Raw genomic sequence first — 15,910 nt, 5'->3', positions numbered from 1 at the left:
ATCGCTGATAAGCAATCTCTCCAGGCGCGGAGGCATATCGCTCCTTGATACATAAAATGATTTGATGTCGCCGACAGTCAGGAAGGGAATCTTCATCTCCTCCACTTGCCCAGAATGGCTTGTAGCTCATCTAGAATCCGAATATCGGAAGTTGAACAAGGTTGAAGATGAACTTCACCGCAGGACCCACTTTATCTCCTCCGACTGCCATATTGAGATAAGCGGCCTGATTGGATCCATCAGTTCTTTGCATTCTCTGGCGAAAGCTAGGTCTTGCATTCTAATTGCGGAGTTGACTGATTGTACTATGTGGCATTGCTATTAGCAAAGAAAATCACCTTTAGCTGAACGGATAGCATAGTGTCTCTTCGAGCTTCCTCTTCTGTTCACTATTATGTCGAAAGCTCTATTAGATAAATACCTTGGACAGGAACAACAAACGCTCAATCTTTTTCTGAGCATTCTTGCCGCCATGCTTGCACTCTACTTGATACCTCTTATCTACGTGACCTATAAGGCGCTCTCGGCAATTTCTCTAGTCAAAAGAACTCGAATCCCAGGACCCTGGTACACGAATGTCACGAGCATTGCGCTGAAATATCACGAATTTTCCAAGAATAGGCGACTCTGGATTCATTCGCTTCATGAAAAATATGGCCCGGTAGTGCGACTTGCACCAAATGAGGTATCATTCAACAATCTAGAAGGCTTGAAGGAGATCTACCAGAGTGGAGGGAGTGGTTTCGACAAGACGGAGTTCTATGACCTTTTCAAGCAGTACGGTCATAGGACGATGTTCTCTACATTGAACAAACACGATCATGCTGAAAGGAAGAAGCTCTTCGCTGATCGTTACGCGATGACAAACGTCATGCGCCCGGAAATCATTGACGGAATCCAAAAGCGGGCAATGGCAGTCGTGGAGAAATGTCGAGAGTCCGTTGGAAAATGCCTCGATGTCTATGTTACGTTGCACTGCTATGCTCTAGATGGTGCTTCTCATTTTCTTTTCAACCCAGGAGGAACAGACTCGCTCAACAACCCCGACGATTTCAAGCTCATGCAGGAGCTGACCTATCATGATAGCATCCGGGCACGCCTTGTTGCATATTATTGGCCAGCCATAGATAAACTCGCTGTTCTCTTCAATCACAAGATAATTCCTCTCTCGAGGAATTATTGCCTCGATCGAACCAACGCGGACAGTCCCGCGGAAACATCACTGATCAGCAAGCTCCACTCTAAATCTTCATCCATATCTAGAATCGAAATGGCTGCAGAATGCATGGATCATCTGGCCGCCGGCATTGACACTACTGGAGATGGGCTGTGCTTTCTAATGTACGAGCTGTCGCTTCCGCGCTCTCAGCATATCCAAAGCCGACTCCGAGACGAATTGCTTGCAAATCCCAATGCGAAATTGAATGACCTGCCATATCTTGAGGCGGTCATCAAGGAGGGTTTGAGGCTATTTCCTCCAATCCCAATGAGTCACCCGCGATACGTACCGGGGCCATCATCGCGGAAAATTTGTGGATATAATGTTCCTGCAGGCACCATAGTTAGTTGCCAACCCTATTCGTTACATCTTTTGAACGAGTCAACATGGGGAGTTGGAGAATTTGATCCTGCGAAATTTGTGCCGGAACGATGGCTTGACGCTGAAAGGGCTCTTGAAATGAACAGATTATTCCTCTCTTTTGGCGCTGGTGGACGTGGTTGCATAGGCCGCAACTTGGCTTTGATAGAAATGAAGACCCTGCTTCGGGAAGTATACACGAGGTTTGTGACAAAGGTAGCAAGTGAGATGGAAGGGGATATGAGCATAAGCGACCAGATTATCGCAAGCAGGCCGAAAGACCAGACTTGCCTACTTAATTTCGAACCAATCGGATGCAAGGCTTGATAAATGGTATTCATTGTGCTGACAGAGCTCTTACAACGCAGCTTTCTCCTCCGTACTGTACTTGATCTGCTAGGCTCCATGCGTTCGTGATCTCCTCATCTTCTGCCGAATACCTGGCTAATCTGCTCGTATCACCTATCTGATAAATGACCTTCCACTCTCGCGTTTCGGGCTGGAAATCCTGCCTTATCGCTGCGAACTGCGCGTCATGATTCCTCTCCTTTTTTTGAGCGGCGAGGTAGTACCTGCCTACCTTTGCGTAGAAGGTTTTGCACCTGAGGTCATCATTATCATCATGATTGTCAAGGGCCTCTAAAATCCAATTCATATCGGTGTTCTCTGGTGAAACCTTCCAGTTAAGTTCGCGCCATACTTCCTCGTAAGCCATCATCTTTCCTCCAGCTGCTGGGTTGGGCATCTGACCTGTTTCAAGATCGTCACCATTTGGGAGCTTGCTGAACTCGCCCACATCTGGAGCTGGATGAGGATCCCTTGGATCATGATTTGAGTCAATTATGTGAGTGAATTTAACTTTGGCTTTAATTTAGAGTTAGTACCCATAGAGCTTAGTTCTAAAGTCGCAACACATATGTTCTTCTGTGATATTTCAACGTACAAGTGTTTTCTGGATCAACTATTCTCTCACCAGCAAGCAACCAATCGATGGCACCGTCAGACTTGCGGACCCTCAGGTCGACATAGTATCCATCAACGCTTAGCACTAATGTGTCTGTCTCTTCAGATGCGGGATCTGGCAACCAGCGAATGCTCACACGCGTTGACGCTCGTGACATGGCAATGAGCAGGGAAGTTCTTGCACGAACAGGTATCGATCCGTAGATTTTTATGTTTGCAGAATATTTTCAGGTGCTGTACAGGAGAAAGTGTTGTGAATTGCCGAGCAATCCAAAGATGCATCTAAAGTTTGCTCGTCGATAGCGGCATCTCCTCGAGTTTCCAATTCGGGTTAGTACGCAATGAAGTCTAGCGTGTCACAGACTAGAATCATTCAGCATCGGCCTGAATTCCGCAGAATAAATGCTTACCATGATCTTCAGCATAGTCATTAACCTTTGCCCAGCGGCGGTCAAGAATCATAATGGCGCGAAGGATATTCCGTATTCGTAAAGTGTCGTATAATTGCTGGAGAAGGCTTCTGATGGCTGTTTGGTCTTGACCAATAGCCTCACAACTGCGTAGTTATTGTTAGCTTGACATCACGATTAGTTTTATGCACTTAAAAAGTCAGATTACCCTGCAGTGAACAGTGGTGTGGTTAATAGAACCCACGGACTCAATTCTCGAACTGGCAAAATGCTCATCGCCGCGGCAATGATAGCTTTGACGCAGCTCTGAACTTGTTCTGCATGATGCGGCAGCCCTCGTACCCTCCGATGAACATGGATCAGAGCCGTGAACATGTAAGCTTCGTTACAAGCTGCGAGTTGATGAAGATCCCCGTCTCGTAGTCGCAACTCAGGCGGTATTCTTAAGCCGTTGTCCTGATCACGCTTTCTCATGAAGTGAATGGACTGTTCCAAAAAAGTGGCTTCTTCTCCAAGGGCAGACTCAGACGGAAGCATGTTGTCCTGAAGGCGTCTGCGTTCCAATGCCGCAGAGCCGATCCTTCTGAAAACTCGGTTTAAATCTGAAGAATATCCACCATATACATCGTAGTAGAAGTCCGGATCGAACAAGCCGTCCTCACCGAAGGCTGTTTTTGGACCGAAACGTGCCGTGCTTTGTTCAGCTTCACTATTTCGTAACCCACGTTCTGTCAATGATGTCAATGCTTCGATAGACAAGAACCACCGGGAAGCCAGCCATTTATCGGGTCCTGAAGCGTACTGGACCTCCTGTGGACGTCCTCCTTGTAAGCCCAATTCCATGATGGCTTTGGCACCTTCGACATGAACACGCCACGATGAATCGGCTTTTCCAGAGAATATTTCACAGGTACAGAGCATTCGAATCGTGTGGATAATCGTGGACCTGGCTTCTCCCTTCAACTCATTCACTTCTTGTCGTAGATGTCTGACGCTCAGAGCTATTAGTTCGGCTGTTTCAGGCTGCAGCGCAAATTTCTCCGTTGAATATGAGTCTGACAGTGAATGTCGATTGATTGCAGACAAAGCCATGGTAGCGTATAACAAGGACGGCGTTTGAAGGGCATATGGAATTATTTGAGAGCAGATGAGGTCGCGAATGTGAGGATGAGAAGATATCATGGAGGCTTTCTCAGTGAAATGATGCAACAGCTGGCGGCTTGAGGCCGGCACCAGCTCCAAAGGCTGAAGCGATCGTTGAGGATGCTCACACAACGAAAAGCCAGGTTCGACGGCTTGAATCACTAACTCGTTACGGGCAATAGTGGGTGGTGTTTTCGACTTGCTGCGGCTCCGGAACCGATTCGAAGCATTTCTGCTTCCCGAGGGCACTCGAGGTGTCCGACCGTTCCATTTCAGCACAATTTTATATTCGCATTGAGCGCCGTTAGACAGGCATCGGCCACAACTTGGCTTGGTCTCATCGCACTTCTGACGTCTGCTCTTGCATCGAGCACAGCCATGATGAGACCTGATGGTCATTGCTTTGCATTAAAGATGCATAACAGGAGGATCCGTGGGGAGATGGGCCTGTGCAGAGCGGCTTATGGAAAGGCGTGTATTCTGTATGTATAGTTGCTTGGATTCTCTTGAAGCTCAAACCCCATTCGGTGGTGTGCTGGGCCCTGAATTGTCCGCCAGATCCGCGGACGGTCCTGGACCGTTTTAGTCCCCCAGCGGCGGGTCATGGGGGATTTTTCCACTGAACCTGGTTAAGCTGCGTTTCGTGAACTTTCTTGTCCTCCATCGCACAAATTTGCACTTCGCCACTGCGAAATGGGGTTCTCATTCCATTCCGGTTCAGCATGAGGAAGCAAATTGTGTCTCTGATCTTCAAACCAAAAAAAAGAACAGAAGTGGACAGGATCTATACCCTTGAACAATGAGCGTTCAAGTCTGCTAGTATGAATGTAATTCTTGAAGTTAGCGCCGCTGAGAAACAGCCTTCATTTGAGGCACAGATCAGCGTAGAGAATCTGCCATTGAATCTTTAAAAGTCCCAATTTAAGCTAAGCATATGCCAATTCGTTGAACACGTCTCGTTCGTGCGTCCAAATCCCTTGTTACGCGTTGCCCATGTTTTCTTGTCGTCAATTAATCCATATCCAGCCCACAGGAATCATTTTCGAGATATTGTCTCGTCAGTTGTTCTATCTTGGATGAACTCTTTAAAGGCTTGATCTGAGCAAGAATTCTAGTCTAGTCAATAGCCGACTTCCGTGGAAACAGCCAAATTTGTGCGCAAGAGTTCTCGAAGATGATCCCGGATGTAGGTTAGATCCGGATTCCAGAGGACCCCCGACGATATCTTCGAGTTTCAATTTTGGGCAAGATGGAATGTTCTAATATCTTCCTTCACGAAGATTGAGAGGGAGAGAACTCCAAGTGCTTGTGGAGCGCTGTCTCTCCCGCAAACAAGAAATTGTAATGGGCGCTGAATGACTATGAGGTGTCACTTGTGCACCCTGAGAGAACATATGGTGAGACCAAAAGCTACCGTGTCCTGAGCCTTGGGCAGGTTCAAGATAATAAACACCCAAAGTGTGCGACGTAAGTCTGTACCTTCCATCTGCAGAGTATCGCATTGATTGAGAAGAAGTACCTTCTCCGTCATGAAAAAGCGGATAGGAATTTGCATTCCTAGGACCCAAGGAAGAAGTATTGACACTCTGCAGAACGGATATGTGTGGATGTGACGACCGCGTTGTGGGGTTTAACCCTTGTTGAACATTCTGGCCATTGACCCGCGGTGCAATTGGAGTCATTTTAAGAGCTGTGGTAGGTAACGTGCAATCATTACTTTCGGGATACACGGACGGTGGTACGTATTGAAAATCCCCTACTGATTCCTCAAGGACAATGCATTGCCATCCCTGACCATTTGCAGAGGGTACGATTTGTTGCTGGGCTGTGAGTCTAATTCGTTGTCGCGGCTGCTCGCCATACGGTGGCATCCAGAGGTTCATCGGAAAGACAAGGCGTTCTGCTGTGTTTATGGATGCGGGGATGTCATAGTTGTGAGAAGCTGGTGGTTGTAGAAATGTAGTTGATCCTCGTCTATTGTCACTCAGAGTGGCATATGGTGGCATGTAGCGACACAACGAGTGGGATCGAGGATCCATGACACCCATACTTGTAAAATGGCGCAAAACACAAAGAAGATGACGGGCTTCTCCTGCTTATCTGGAGATGGAAAGATGATATGAATGGCTTGACGTAAATAATGTCACAGTTTGTGTACTGTAGTCATATTTCCACGGCAACATGTCGTCCTTCAAGTCACTTCAACACTGGCCTTAAACAATTACGGATCGTTTAACTAATCGCATGAAATAAATCAATGGCTCTGCTTTAAGCATAAGTCCTGGTTGCGCTTCTTGAAGACGAATTCATGCAGCATCTACAATATAATCTTTTATCCATATTGAGAAAAGCCTTTCTTTAACTTTTAAAATAGGATCACGATGGAGAAAGTCTAGATATTGGTAAGACGCAAACCCAATTGTCCACTATATGGCCGGAGTTCAAAATTAGGTCTCAAAATGTTACTGGAACATGCGCCGCATGTCTAGTCATTACAGCTATGTGCAACTATCCTACTGCACTTTCTAGCTTAAAGGCATCAAACAAGCTGAACGCGTTCCTCCTTGACCTCAAATTTTTAGGCTGCTCATATCTGCGAATGTTTCCTCATTCTGACGGATGTGCAAGACGACATGCCCAATGTGAATATTGATCGACTCGAGCACAGTGCATATGAGTAACACTTTAACCCGAAGTGCACAGGAAGCACTTTTCTAAAGGGAGGAATTGGTTACAATTCAAGCTCCAACCCTGAGTCACTCCCTGCCTGAAAACAGACCGTTGGATTGTTGGTAGTCAGTTTCCTTCTATCCATGCTGAAACGATCACCATTAGATGTCAAGATTGGGGAATGTGTGACGGCAGATCTTCAGAGCGTTGCCTGTGAAAGCCAAAAAGCAAAACATTACTGAAAGTTGGACTCAGATAAACTGTATACGCTGACGGTGCCATCATGCATTTACTAGCCTAGTGCGTTTGCTACGTTGGTTAAGCAAATTGTCGAGAACGATTACTAGTTGTAGCGCCTGTTCTTTCCGCCGCACACACAACGCATGCTGAGCTGCTGAAAACCCATATTCAAAATGTCAAATCCACCAATCCTGGTTGTAGTTTTGACATAAATATCTCAATGTTAGTCGTGGCAAGCGCTAGCTTCTACGGTTGGTGACTTCTTGAGAGACGTAGTGTAGTCTAGTAATGAAAAGAATAAGAAGCAGTGCTACTCTGCTTCTATGTCGAGCAGAAAACATGTAGTCCTCTAGTCACTTGCACGACGGGAACAAGAAAGGCAAAGTGTGCAACAGCGATTTGTCGTTGGCGCTGCTCAACGATGAGATTTTGTAGACTGGACAAAGTTTCAAGTACATATAACCCGAATAGCAACTTCGCATATCATTTTCTTCTTCTTGAAAGTCTGGCATTGCAATCTATACGCGGCGATCCTGACCTGAATAATTGCCATCCTCCATACCATGTTTTTTTCAGGAATATAGCTGCGGCTGCCATTCTAGCATTGCTTTTCACCAACGGGAAACAGAGCTCTCAAAAACTGACATTAGAGTTTGTTGTCTCTATATGAAAGCTCCGGAGAGGAATTCTCACGTCAACACAACTCTACTTCTGCAAGGGTAACCAATATATGCAACCGTGTACATGGAGCTTCATACAGTGGCGCGAAAATGCATTGTCCTCTTGGAAGACTGGTGGGTCCGAAAGTTCATATTCAGCATGTAGTGGAGCATAACATGTGCCAAGGAGAGGAAAAGTGCACAGCATTGGAGCAAATCAGGGTGTATGGTGTGAAGTATTTGAGTACGAATCAATTTAAATGACTTAATGCGCATCACCTGACCTCAGCGGGAACGATAAGTGCAACCTGGATACAGCCGAAATGCAATTTTCAGACACGTTCACATATCACATATCCTGGCTGGGACGCTCAAGCGCTGGAGGAGAATGGTTGGCTTCACAGAATAATCAGCATCGCATGTTATAGATGACTATCAGAGTAATTACATGTTTGCGAAAATTTTCTTAGTAAATGATCGCTGAAAAATTTTTCATTCCTGTTACCTCAGTAGGTTGTTGAAGGAAGGGCGAAATCTATACATGGTGATTGGAAAACTAAATTGATGGAAATTCTGAAAATCTACTTTAGAAAAAGAGCAAACCTAATATCCAAAGCTCATGAAACCATTACAAATTGGCCCACGCTAGGGATACCATCTACCAGAACGTACAGAACGTAAGGGCCTGGTGGGGCGACGTTGTTACTTGGTGGCATAGTCACGTTGACAATTTGGCTAGACTGTCCTGTCTCCCAACCAATCGTATCCAAAAACATCATCCTCTGACCCATGTGCAGGCTGTGTGTGACAAAACCTCCATGGTAAAGGCAAACTTTCAGCTGATTAGCACCAGAGGGAGCCTTGAAACTGAGTGAAAAGTATGAACCGTTTGCTTTCAATCTAGTTTCACTCAGAGTTACATTTATTGGCCTCTTGTTCGCATTCTCTCCGCTCAGATAAGGAGGAGTGTAAATCTCGACTCGAAATTCAGTGGTGAATGGATAGTCAGCGGTAGCCTTGAGCACAGGCTGTTCGACCGGGTTAGATCCAGCAATCATGATTGTACCGTCAAGCAACAGCAAAGCAACCGAGTGATATAAACGCGGGATGGAGCTTCTCGCAAGTGTTGTCCATCTTTGTCCTAGTGGTGCGTTCGGGTCATAGAGCAATGCGTCCAACGTCGGCTTCGTGGCTAGCAAGAATCCTTGGGCGCCTTGGTTGCAACCATTGAGAAAGACGATAGTGCCGTCTGGTAGCAAAACTCCTTCCACCATAGCCCGTCCTTCGGGCATGGCGTCCATTTCCCATTTTGGGTTTTCAGCCAACGGCGCAATGCGACCACATGATGGATCGGTAGGCGAAGCAAGATCTTGATACGCGCCTCCGCCACATATAATGACTTCGGGGTCCCAATGATTGTCGCTCGAAAGAGGAAGCAGAACGGAAGTGCCTGTGTTGGGGTATGTTCTATATTCGCCGGGAAGATCAGGATATACCAGCAGAGCACTTTTGATGACTGGTGACCAAAGCTCAGAAGACTTTGATGTGAACACGAAAAGATCGCCAGTACGTAGAAGATGAATGAACGGATACATATAGTAAGGTTGATTTCGTAACAAGATGTCTAGCGACGTCGATTGTGTCAATGGAGTTCCTGTCTGTGAGAGGATTTCATACGTCGGGTTGTTGTTGGCTGCGACAGTTGGGTCGAGCCCATTCAATGAGCCGGATGCGACAAAAATTCTTCCATCGCTCAAAATCTGTGCCGAAGCATACCACCGTGCAGACGATAAGTTACCAGCCTCCGCGAATGACTGCCCGTCAAAGCTTCGGTCATTAATAGATCGTCTCAATGTCCTTAGGCTCTTATAGCCATCACCAACAGTGGGATCGATAGACTCCAAGGGGCCGTTGCCGCCAATGGACAATAATGTACCGTCAGCCAAGAATGTGCCAGCGGAGCAGAACGCATTGGTTTTCATTGACAATGCGGTCACTTGTGCGGTGAGCGGATCCCATTCTGCCGCATAAGCAAAGCGACCATTTGGCAGGATAAGCTTCGTGTAATTCTCCACCTTATCTATAAAGACAACGTGTCCGTTGGGTAAGAGTGCTGCATGCATCACAGGAACTCCCGAATCTCCGATGACTTGAAATGTACCTGGAATCGGATTTGGAGAGGCGGGTTTGGCGGATGGAGCTTCAACCGCTCCATTCAATAGGCAAGGTCCTGACTGGCAACCGGCACCGCAGTGAGCTGTACTATGTTGCCTCTTAGCAAAGTTTTACAGTTTGCCAGATTTCCAGAAAGACTTTAAATCGTACCTATTTCCGCAGTATCCATACATAGAGCAACAGGTTCCTCGGGTCCAATTCCCACATACTGTATTTCCGAAATTGGCACCACAAGATCCATCCTGAGTCACTGGACTTGTGGGTGAGGGTTTAGTTGGCCCAGTCGGCAGTCCAAGGATTGGTTCCTGGGCGAGACTAGAAGCCGCTGCTTCTCCAAGCTCGGAGAAGGGAGACTGTATTGGTTGCTCGTTCTGCATAGAGCTGCTATTCGGGGCACAACCTGATTGACAGCCAACATCTCGTCGACAGTGGCTGTCTGTTGCTCCGCAGAAACTATATCTGATGAGAAACTTAAACTTTTAAATGAAAATACACATACCCATATGCAGAGCAACATCCACCGTAAGGGCCTGTTGGATCACATACTGAGCCTCCAAACTTGGCCCCGCAACGACCGTCCGCTCTGGGCATTTGGCGTTCGAGTATCACGTCTAATCGGCGAATCATGCTTACAGGGTTGAAGGGTAATTCAATAGCGGCGAAACATGTGCCATTTTTGAGGCAGGTCTGCCCCGGTAGACAGCCTGTATATGCCAAGTGAGAGTCGTTGCATTTTGGCTGGACTCGATGGAAGACAATGTTCGATGAAGCATGGGGAACAAGGGTGAAAGCCAAGAGTAAATACGTCCTCAGAGTCATCGACGCTAGAGTGAAGTCCAATGGCCCCATTATTGGATAATTGTTCGTCCGAGTTCGATAACAACAAAATACTGACGTACTTGAGAGATGGGAACCACAGAGAGGCGTTCGTATTCTCAACTACCATAAGTTCCTGTAGGAATCAATCAGGGCGGAAAATCTGTAGCTTCTGTTAGACAGATGTTGCGGGGGTGGACAGAAGGAAAAGTGACTGATCCGAGTTGGAGATCTGAATGCAAGGCAAATGTATTTAACGCACTGGGAAGGAACATTGCATGGACGAATGTATGGAAACAACGTATATCACTGAGATGCCAGTAAGAGCTCTCTTGTAGCCCAGTAAATCAAAGGAGAAAGCCGACGAAAGCGAAGATGAAGAAGCAACGAAGAGTAACTTCCTTTGGAGTAGCCCTGCTAGGCGGGCATTGACCTTCAGGCCGCTCATTTGATATAAAGAACCGTCTGAGGTCTCCGATATATGCCTGCGGTTCTCAGAATACTCCACTGACACATAACAAGGGCATAGGAATCTACGTTATTGAAACATCGTACTTAGGGAGTAATGTCCTCAACACCTGTTTTGCATGAGCGAGCCAGAGGATGGATGTTTGCCTGCGGTGATTATGTGCCACAACCGGGTGTCTCGCGTCTGATATGCATATTTGATGTGTACAGGATGAACTCGCGACATTTGTTCGGTATCCTTCCACTGAGATGCTATACTTGACAGAATCTTTCGTCGTGACGAGTGTGGTCTTGCCAAGTTCAAGGTTAGGGTAGAAGAAAAAACGCCACAGAATGCGTTGTCTCAATCTGGAAACTCCTGCACACAAACTTAAATGAGTCAAATGCAATCGATGATATAAAGCGTACTTGAATCGGAAGACGATAGTTTAACTTTCCAGAATTCGTATCAATTGAAGATGAGCTTCAAGAGGAACCTCGAAGCATCTGTCCCGTATCGAGAAATTCGAGCGCACTTTGACGAGCATACAATCACTGTCTATCAAGCATATTCAGCCGAGATTGGAGATGCTGCGGTCAAGCACCAAAAGCTCAGTGCCTCGCCTGCATTTTCCTTTGATCGGATGACATGGATTAAACCGTCCTGGTCATGGATGTGCTATCGCGCCGGATACGGTTACAAGGACGATCGACAGGCTCGTATTTTGGCCATCCAAATGAGGCGCGACACGTTCATTGGACTGCTTCGTCAAGCATTCGTAGGCCACGGAGCCCCTGAGCATAAGGAAGCTGTGAGGGTACAATGGGATCCAGAACGATCCCCTGCAATGGTGAAGCTTCCTTTCCGCAGTATCCAGATTGGAATACCTAGAACTCTGAGTAAGAAATGGGTCGAAGAATGGATCATTCATATAGAAGATGTGACTGAAAGAGCGAAATCACTAAAGAAAGCCATTGAAGAGGACCAAAATATTGCGCAGGAGGAGCTTGTGAAGAGGGGTCTGGTTCCCGTCGAGGAGCCGTTTGATGTGCCTGATGATGTGAAGGAAATTCTGAAGATGGCTGAAAACTGAGTCTCGACGCTCTACGACAACTTGTATGAGCGAATTCCTGAAAATCTCCACCTCTTTGAAAGTCTGAATCATCTTCCGTGGAGTCATGCGGCATATAAGCTCCATCATTAGTTACGCTGCAGACGGCTCGTCAAATAGAACATTCTGCAAGAAACTTTCTTAGAGACTCTTTTGTGCCCATCTGAATACTTTGCTGTTTTTTTGTTGCCGCTACCATCAGAGGACCTGTAGACTGCTTGGAGAAGAATGCAATCTGAGAAATGCCGGACGTTCGTGATCCAAGATGGAATACAATGTGTGGAACGCCTCCAGGACCAGGCGATCCTCGTATCTGGGAGGATGAACTCGAAGCAGAAGACAGAATGATCTGGCTAAATGGAATCCAGCGGCACAATCCGATCCATCCTATGGAAGTAGACGGCAATCGCTGTATCTACTTCAAACGCTGCTGCTCGGATTGCCTAGATAGACGTGCCAACCCCAAAGTCCACGGTTACCACAAGCTAGTTGGCGAAAGCTACGGTTTGGGCACTGGGCCAAGCGGATTCGAGAGCAAGCTGTACCATCCAGTGCCGTCTTATTTTATTCGATCCTTGCCAACTGCGAACATAGGGCACGCGTTGGTAAATATCCGATCGATGCCTCGATCCAAGGACATATGGCTGCGAAACGGTGACAGAATGCAATGGTACAAGAAGGGTATTATCAACAACTTTGACTTTGAAACTTTTGATAAGCTTCGCTAACAAACAGTTCGAGCCATGGAGTCAGAATTAGCCGCCAGAGCAACAGATGTCAGGCGGGACGTCGAGCCGCTCCCAGCCTTGGGAATATGGATGATCAGAGTTCGAAATAACCAGCAAAAAGCACTGCACCGGCCATACATCGAACGCTCGCGTACTGCCCTTGGTCCGACCGAGATGCCTCAAAGACTTGTATCCTTGAATGGCCTGCGCTCACCAAACGCGAAGCAACATCAGCGCCGAACCGCTCATATTAAGTACAGTGAGACCAACAATCCAGCAGAAGCAGGAAGGAACATCGTTTCCGTGTCCAAAGAGAATTCGGGTGCAGCTAAAAAAATCCCTTGGCGTTGGCGATTTCACGGCATCAAAGAAACTTGGAATTCTTGAGTCTTCGAGAACGAAAATTGAGATTTTCATTTCTTCAAATTGAATGGAACGGACGAAAATAAACATAAGACTTCATCGTGCCGTGCAGCCTCTGCTCAGAGGCAAATCTAGAATCTAGTAATTGTCACAAGATTGCTTTGTATCAAATCTTCTCCATTTTCTCCGTAATCACGATGTCATGAAACCATTTAGCACCGAATATATGTGCCGTCTTTAGCAGTGTTATGTTAGACAAGTCTGCTCATCTTAATCTGTGTTTATGATGTGGCCAATCCTCTCCTTCGTCCAGCTCTTCTTCTAACTCTTGCCGCAATGCTATCAACGTCTTCTTGTTCAGAATTGTACTCCCAACCTGTAAGCCATACACCATGGCACAAAAACCTTCCAGGCATATTGCCTAAGACCTTCCAACTATGTATCTTCCTGCCCTTGCGCATGCCCATGAAGCCACAGCGTACTGTTTTCAAATTAGGGAGCAAGCCTAATTCGACGGCGCGGAGCAAATTATCTAAGTAAGCTGTGAAATATCTTATTTCATTATTTGTCACTGCATCCAAGCTCAGGGTCTGTAGAGATGTTGGAAGACCGAGCCAGTCGAGCAGATCGTCAATATCTTGAGAGTGTGAGCTGACCAGAAAACGGGAGTCAATATCCAAATACTCCAGACTCGTGAACTTGGTGAATTCCAACTCGCCGCATATGAAGTGCTCCTGATAGCGAAGAAGGTCTCTCTCTAGGCGTCGACGGACCAAGCTCAAACTCTTCAGCGACTTGACCTGCGTAGCCAGCATTTGCCCAAGCGCCCTCAAAACACTCACACATGGATTCATGTTCTTCCAGGAGAAAGTGGTGATGCTGTTCTCGAACTCGGTGCGTGAGGTATTTAAAATAGAGTTAAAGATATAATGCCGCCCATTACATGCAAAGCCATTCAATGCGATGACCTCAGACTTTGCAACGTATAAAAATTTTTCACATATTTCGTCCGAGAATGTATGACCATGAAACTTAAAAACACGTAAGGAAGGAAACAGAGGCCAAGAACCCCGAAGCACGAGAGTGCCTTGAAATATGTCATTGTGAGTCGTCTGCAGCGCTGATGGAGTGCGAAGTTCAATCGATCGTAGAAAAGAGAAATGATTCTTTAAAATGTCGTCGGTACGAAGCGAGACCGGTTTCGTCTTCTCGATAATCACGGCGTCATGACCTTTCGAGGTTTGGGACGAAAAACATTGAGTATTCCAAAGCTTCTGACTTGCGTTTTTGATTAAGATATCGAAAAGAGAGTGAAAAAAATCTTCCTGCTCCGGTAAATCGACAGCTAACGTTCGGATGCCACGAAATGCAGCTACTATACCGGCTTTATGCTGCGACGCATTCATGTCGCTGATCCTACCTTCCGAGCTGGGAAGAGAATTGAAAGCAGATTTCAATCTCTGCTTGATCTCTTCATGGTAATCTTGGTCTGTGGCGCTCTCAAAGAAGTTAGAATCATGTGGGAACTCAAGCAATTGCATGTTCTTGCACGAAAGCTCTAGCAGATCACCAGACGACGATCGCATCTGCCATGAGCTCCGCGACAGCGCCTGTAAAGAAGGAGAAATGGTCCCAACTGTACTGCGTGGTTAGTGAAACAAGATTTTGAACAGCAGCACGAAAAGCTCGCGTACATAAACCGATATCCTGTTCCGCAAACAACCTTGCAAGGTCTCCATTATCAACCTTGATATTGTCATATAGCACTCGCGATGCTGGATCTCGGGTGCTTTTGCAAACTCGACTGATGGAAGCAAGGCTGCCAGGATATGCTGCAAGATTATCATAAATGATGAACTGAATCTCATAAGGCAGATCTGGCAAGCTGAGGGATGAACCTGACGGCGATATTTTGACCGCCTCAACATCCATAATCAAGGAATACGTAAGGTGCCACGTTTTTGATCCAGGGATTTGCCTCGTTGGAACAGGTTGAACCAAGGTGACAAGCGGATTGAGCAGTACGAGTGAAGGGTGTTTAGAAAGACTGCGCAGATTGTACTGTTACAAGGCAGCGTGGTGACAGTCTGCTGAGATCTTCCGTCCTGTTGGCAAGAGACGTCGAGTCGATGATAGCTTATGATTTAGGTTGATTGATTCAGCCTTGCTGGGCATGAATGCGGGGTGGCTTCCGCTAATAATAAGCTGACTGCCGGCTTTCCTCGTTGTGCTTAAACAAAAGTAACAACCAGTGTGTGAATACTGAGGGATTTCCGATGGTATCAAAAGGTGACCTGGTGGTGCGAGAATGAATTCGTGGATTCCAAAGAGTGATGCGATGCGATAGCTTGTCGGGAGAGTCAATCAAGAAACCAGCTTGCTTGCTGACACGTGATTCTACCCACTGTCACGACCTAGAATCAAGCTGGAGCTCCGAACCATCAGAATTGAATTCTGAAAGACGTTTGCGAAGACTTTCTTCCTACATATTGCAGATCCTTATACTCTGACGACTCATTCGGTGGGGCAGACTCACTTCTATTGGACATGATCCACTTCCGTCTGTGAATTGTCTATGTGGTCATCACACCCGAGTAAGGATCCG

The 15,910-nt window shown here is 46.6% G+C and overlaps 6 protein-coding genes across 6 annotated transcripts; 2 read left to right on the top strand and 4 right to left on the bottom strand.

Moving 5' to 3' along the window:
* Nucleotides 1–302: 302 nt before the first annotated feature.
* On the top strand, nucleotides 303–1,906 carry PV09_06158 (uncharacterized protein; the record flags this gene model as incomplete). Its single annotated transcript, XM_016359757.1, has 1 exon — nucleotides 303–1,906. The coding sequence occupies exon 1, from the start codon at nucleotides 395–397 to the stop codon at nucleotides 1,904–1,906; it is 1,512 nt and encodes a 503-aa protein (XP_016212593.1). The 5' UTR covers nucleotides 303–394.
* Nucleotides 1,907–1,916: 10 nt separating this feature from the next.
* PV09_06157 (uncharacterized protein) lies at nucleotides 1,917–2,700 on the bottom strand (the record flags this gene model as incomplete). Its single annotated transcript, XM_016359756.1, has 2 exons — nucleotides 1,917–2,443; nucleotides 2,523–2,700. 2 exons carry the CDS (start codon nucleotides 2,698–2,700, stop codon nucleotides 1,917–1,919), a joined length of 705 nt encoding a protein of 234 aa, XP_016212592.1.
* Nucleotides 2,701–3,156: 456 nt separating this feature from the next.
* PV09_06156 (uncharacterized protein) lies at nucleotides 3,157–4,494 on the bottom strand (the record flags this gene model as incomplete). The annotated part of the gene is made up of 1 exon (XM_016359755.1): nucleotides 3,157–4,494. The coding sequence occupies one exon, from the start codon at nucleotides 4,492–4,494 to the stop codon at nucleotides 3,157–3,159; it is 1,338 nt and encodes a 445-aa protein (XP_016212591.1).
* Nucleotides 4,495–8,281: 3,787 nt separating this feature from the next.
* Nucleotides 8,282–10,080, bottom strand: PV09_06155 (uncharacterized protein; the record flags this gene model as incomplete). Its single annotated transcript, XM_016359754.1, has 2 exons — nucleotides 8,282–9,921; nucleotides 9,990–10,080. The coding sequence occupies 2 exons, from the start codon at nucleotides 10,078–10,080 to the stop codon at nucleotides 8,282–8,284; spliced, it is 1,731 nt and encodes a 576-aa protein (XP_016212590.1).
* Nucleotides 10,081–12,456: 2,376 nt separating this feature from the next.
* On the top strand, nucleotides 12,457–12,942 carry PV09_06154 (uncharacterized protein; the record flags this gene model as incomplete). The annotated part of the gene is made up of 1 exon (XM_016359753.1): nucleotides 12,457–12,942. One exon carries the CDS (start codon nucleotides 12,457–12,459, stop codon nucleotides 12,940–12,942), a length of 486 nt encoding a protein of 161 aa, XP_016212589.1.
* Nucleotides 12,943–13,462: 520 nt separating this feature from the next.
* On the bottom strand, nucleotides 13,463–15,627 carry PV09_06153 (uncharacterized protein). Its single transcript, XM_016359752.1, has 2 exons — nucleotides 15,000–15,627; nucleotides 13,463–14,941 (listed from the first exon to the last, which is right to left on the bottom strand). The coding sequence occupies exons 1-2, from the start codon at nucleotides 15,235–15,237 to the stop codon at nucleotides 13,587–13,589; spliced, it is 1,593 nt and encodes a 530-aa protein (XP_016212588.1). The 5' UTR covers nucleotides 15,238–15,627; the 3' UTR covers nucleotides 13,463–13,586.
* Between the last annotated feature and the right edge of the window lie 283 nt (nucleotides 15,628–15,910).

Source organism: Verruconis gallopava (assembly GCF_000836295.1).
Source record: "Verruconis gallopava strain CBS 43764 unplaced genomic scaffold supercont1.20, whole genome shotgun sequence".
Taxonomy (NCBI): Eukaryota; Fungi; Ascomycota; class Dothideomycetes; order Venturiales; family Sympoventuriaceae; genus Verruconis; species Verruconis gallopava.
The sequence above is the reverse complement of the archived record's forward strand: the minus strand, read 5'-3'. Positions and strand labels throughout refer to the sequence as shown.

Coding starts and splice junctions, on each gene's coding strand:
- PV09_06153 (XM_016359752.1), bottom strand. CDS start 15,237: ATGGATGTTGAGGCGGTCAAAATATCGCCGTCAGGTTCATCCCTCAGC. Junction 14,942..14,999: donor GGAACAGGATATCGGTTTAT/GTACGCGAGCTT, acceptor CACGCAGTACAG/TTGGGACCATTTCTCCTTCT.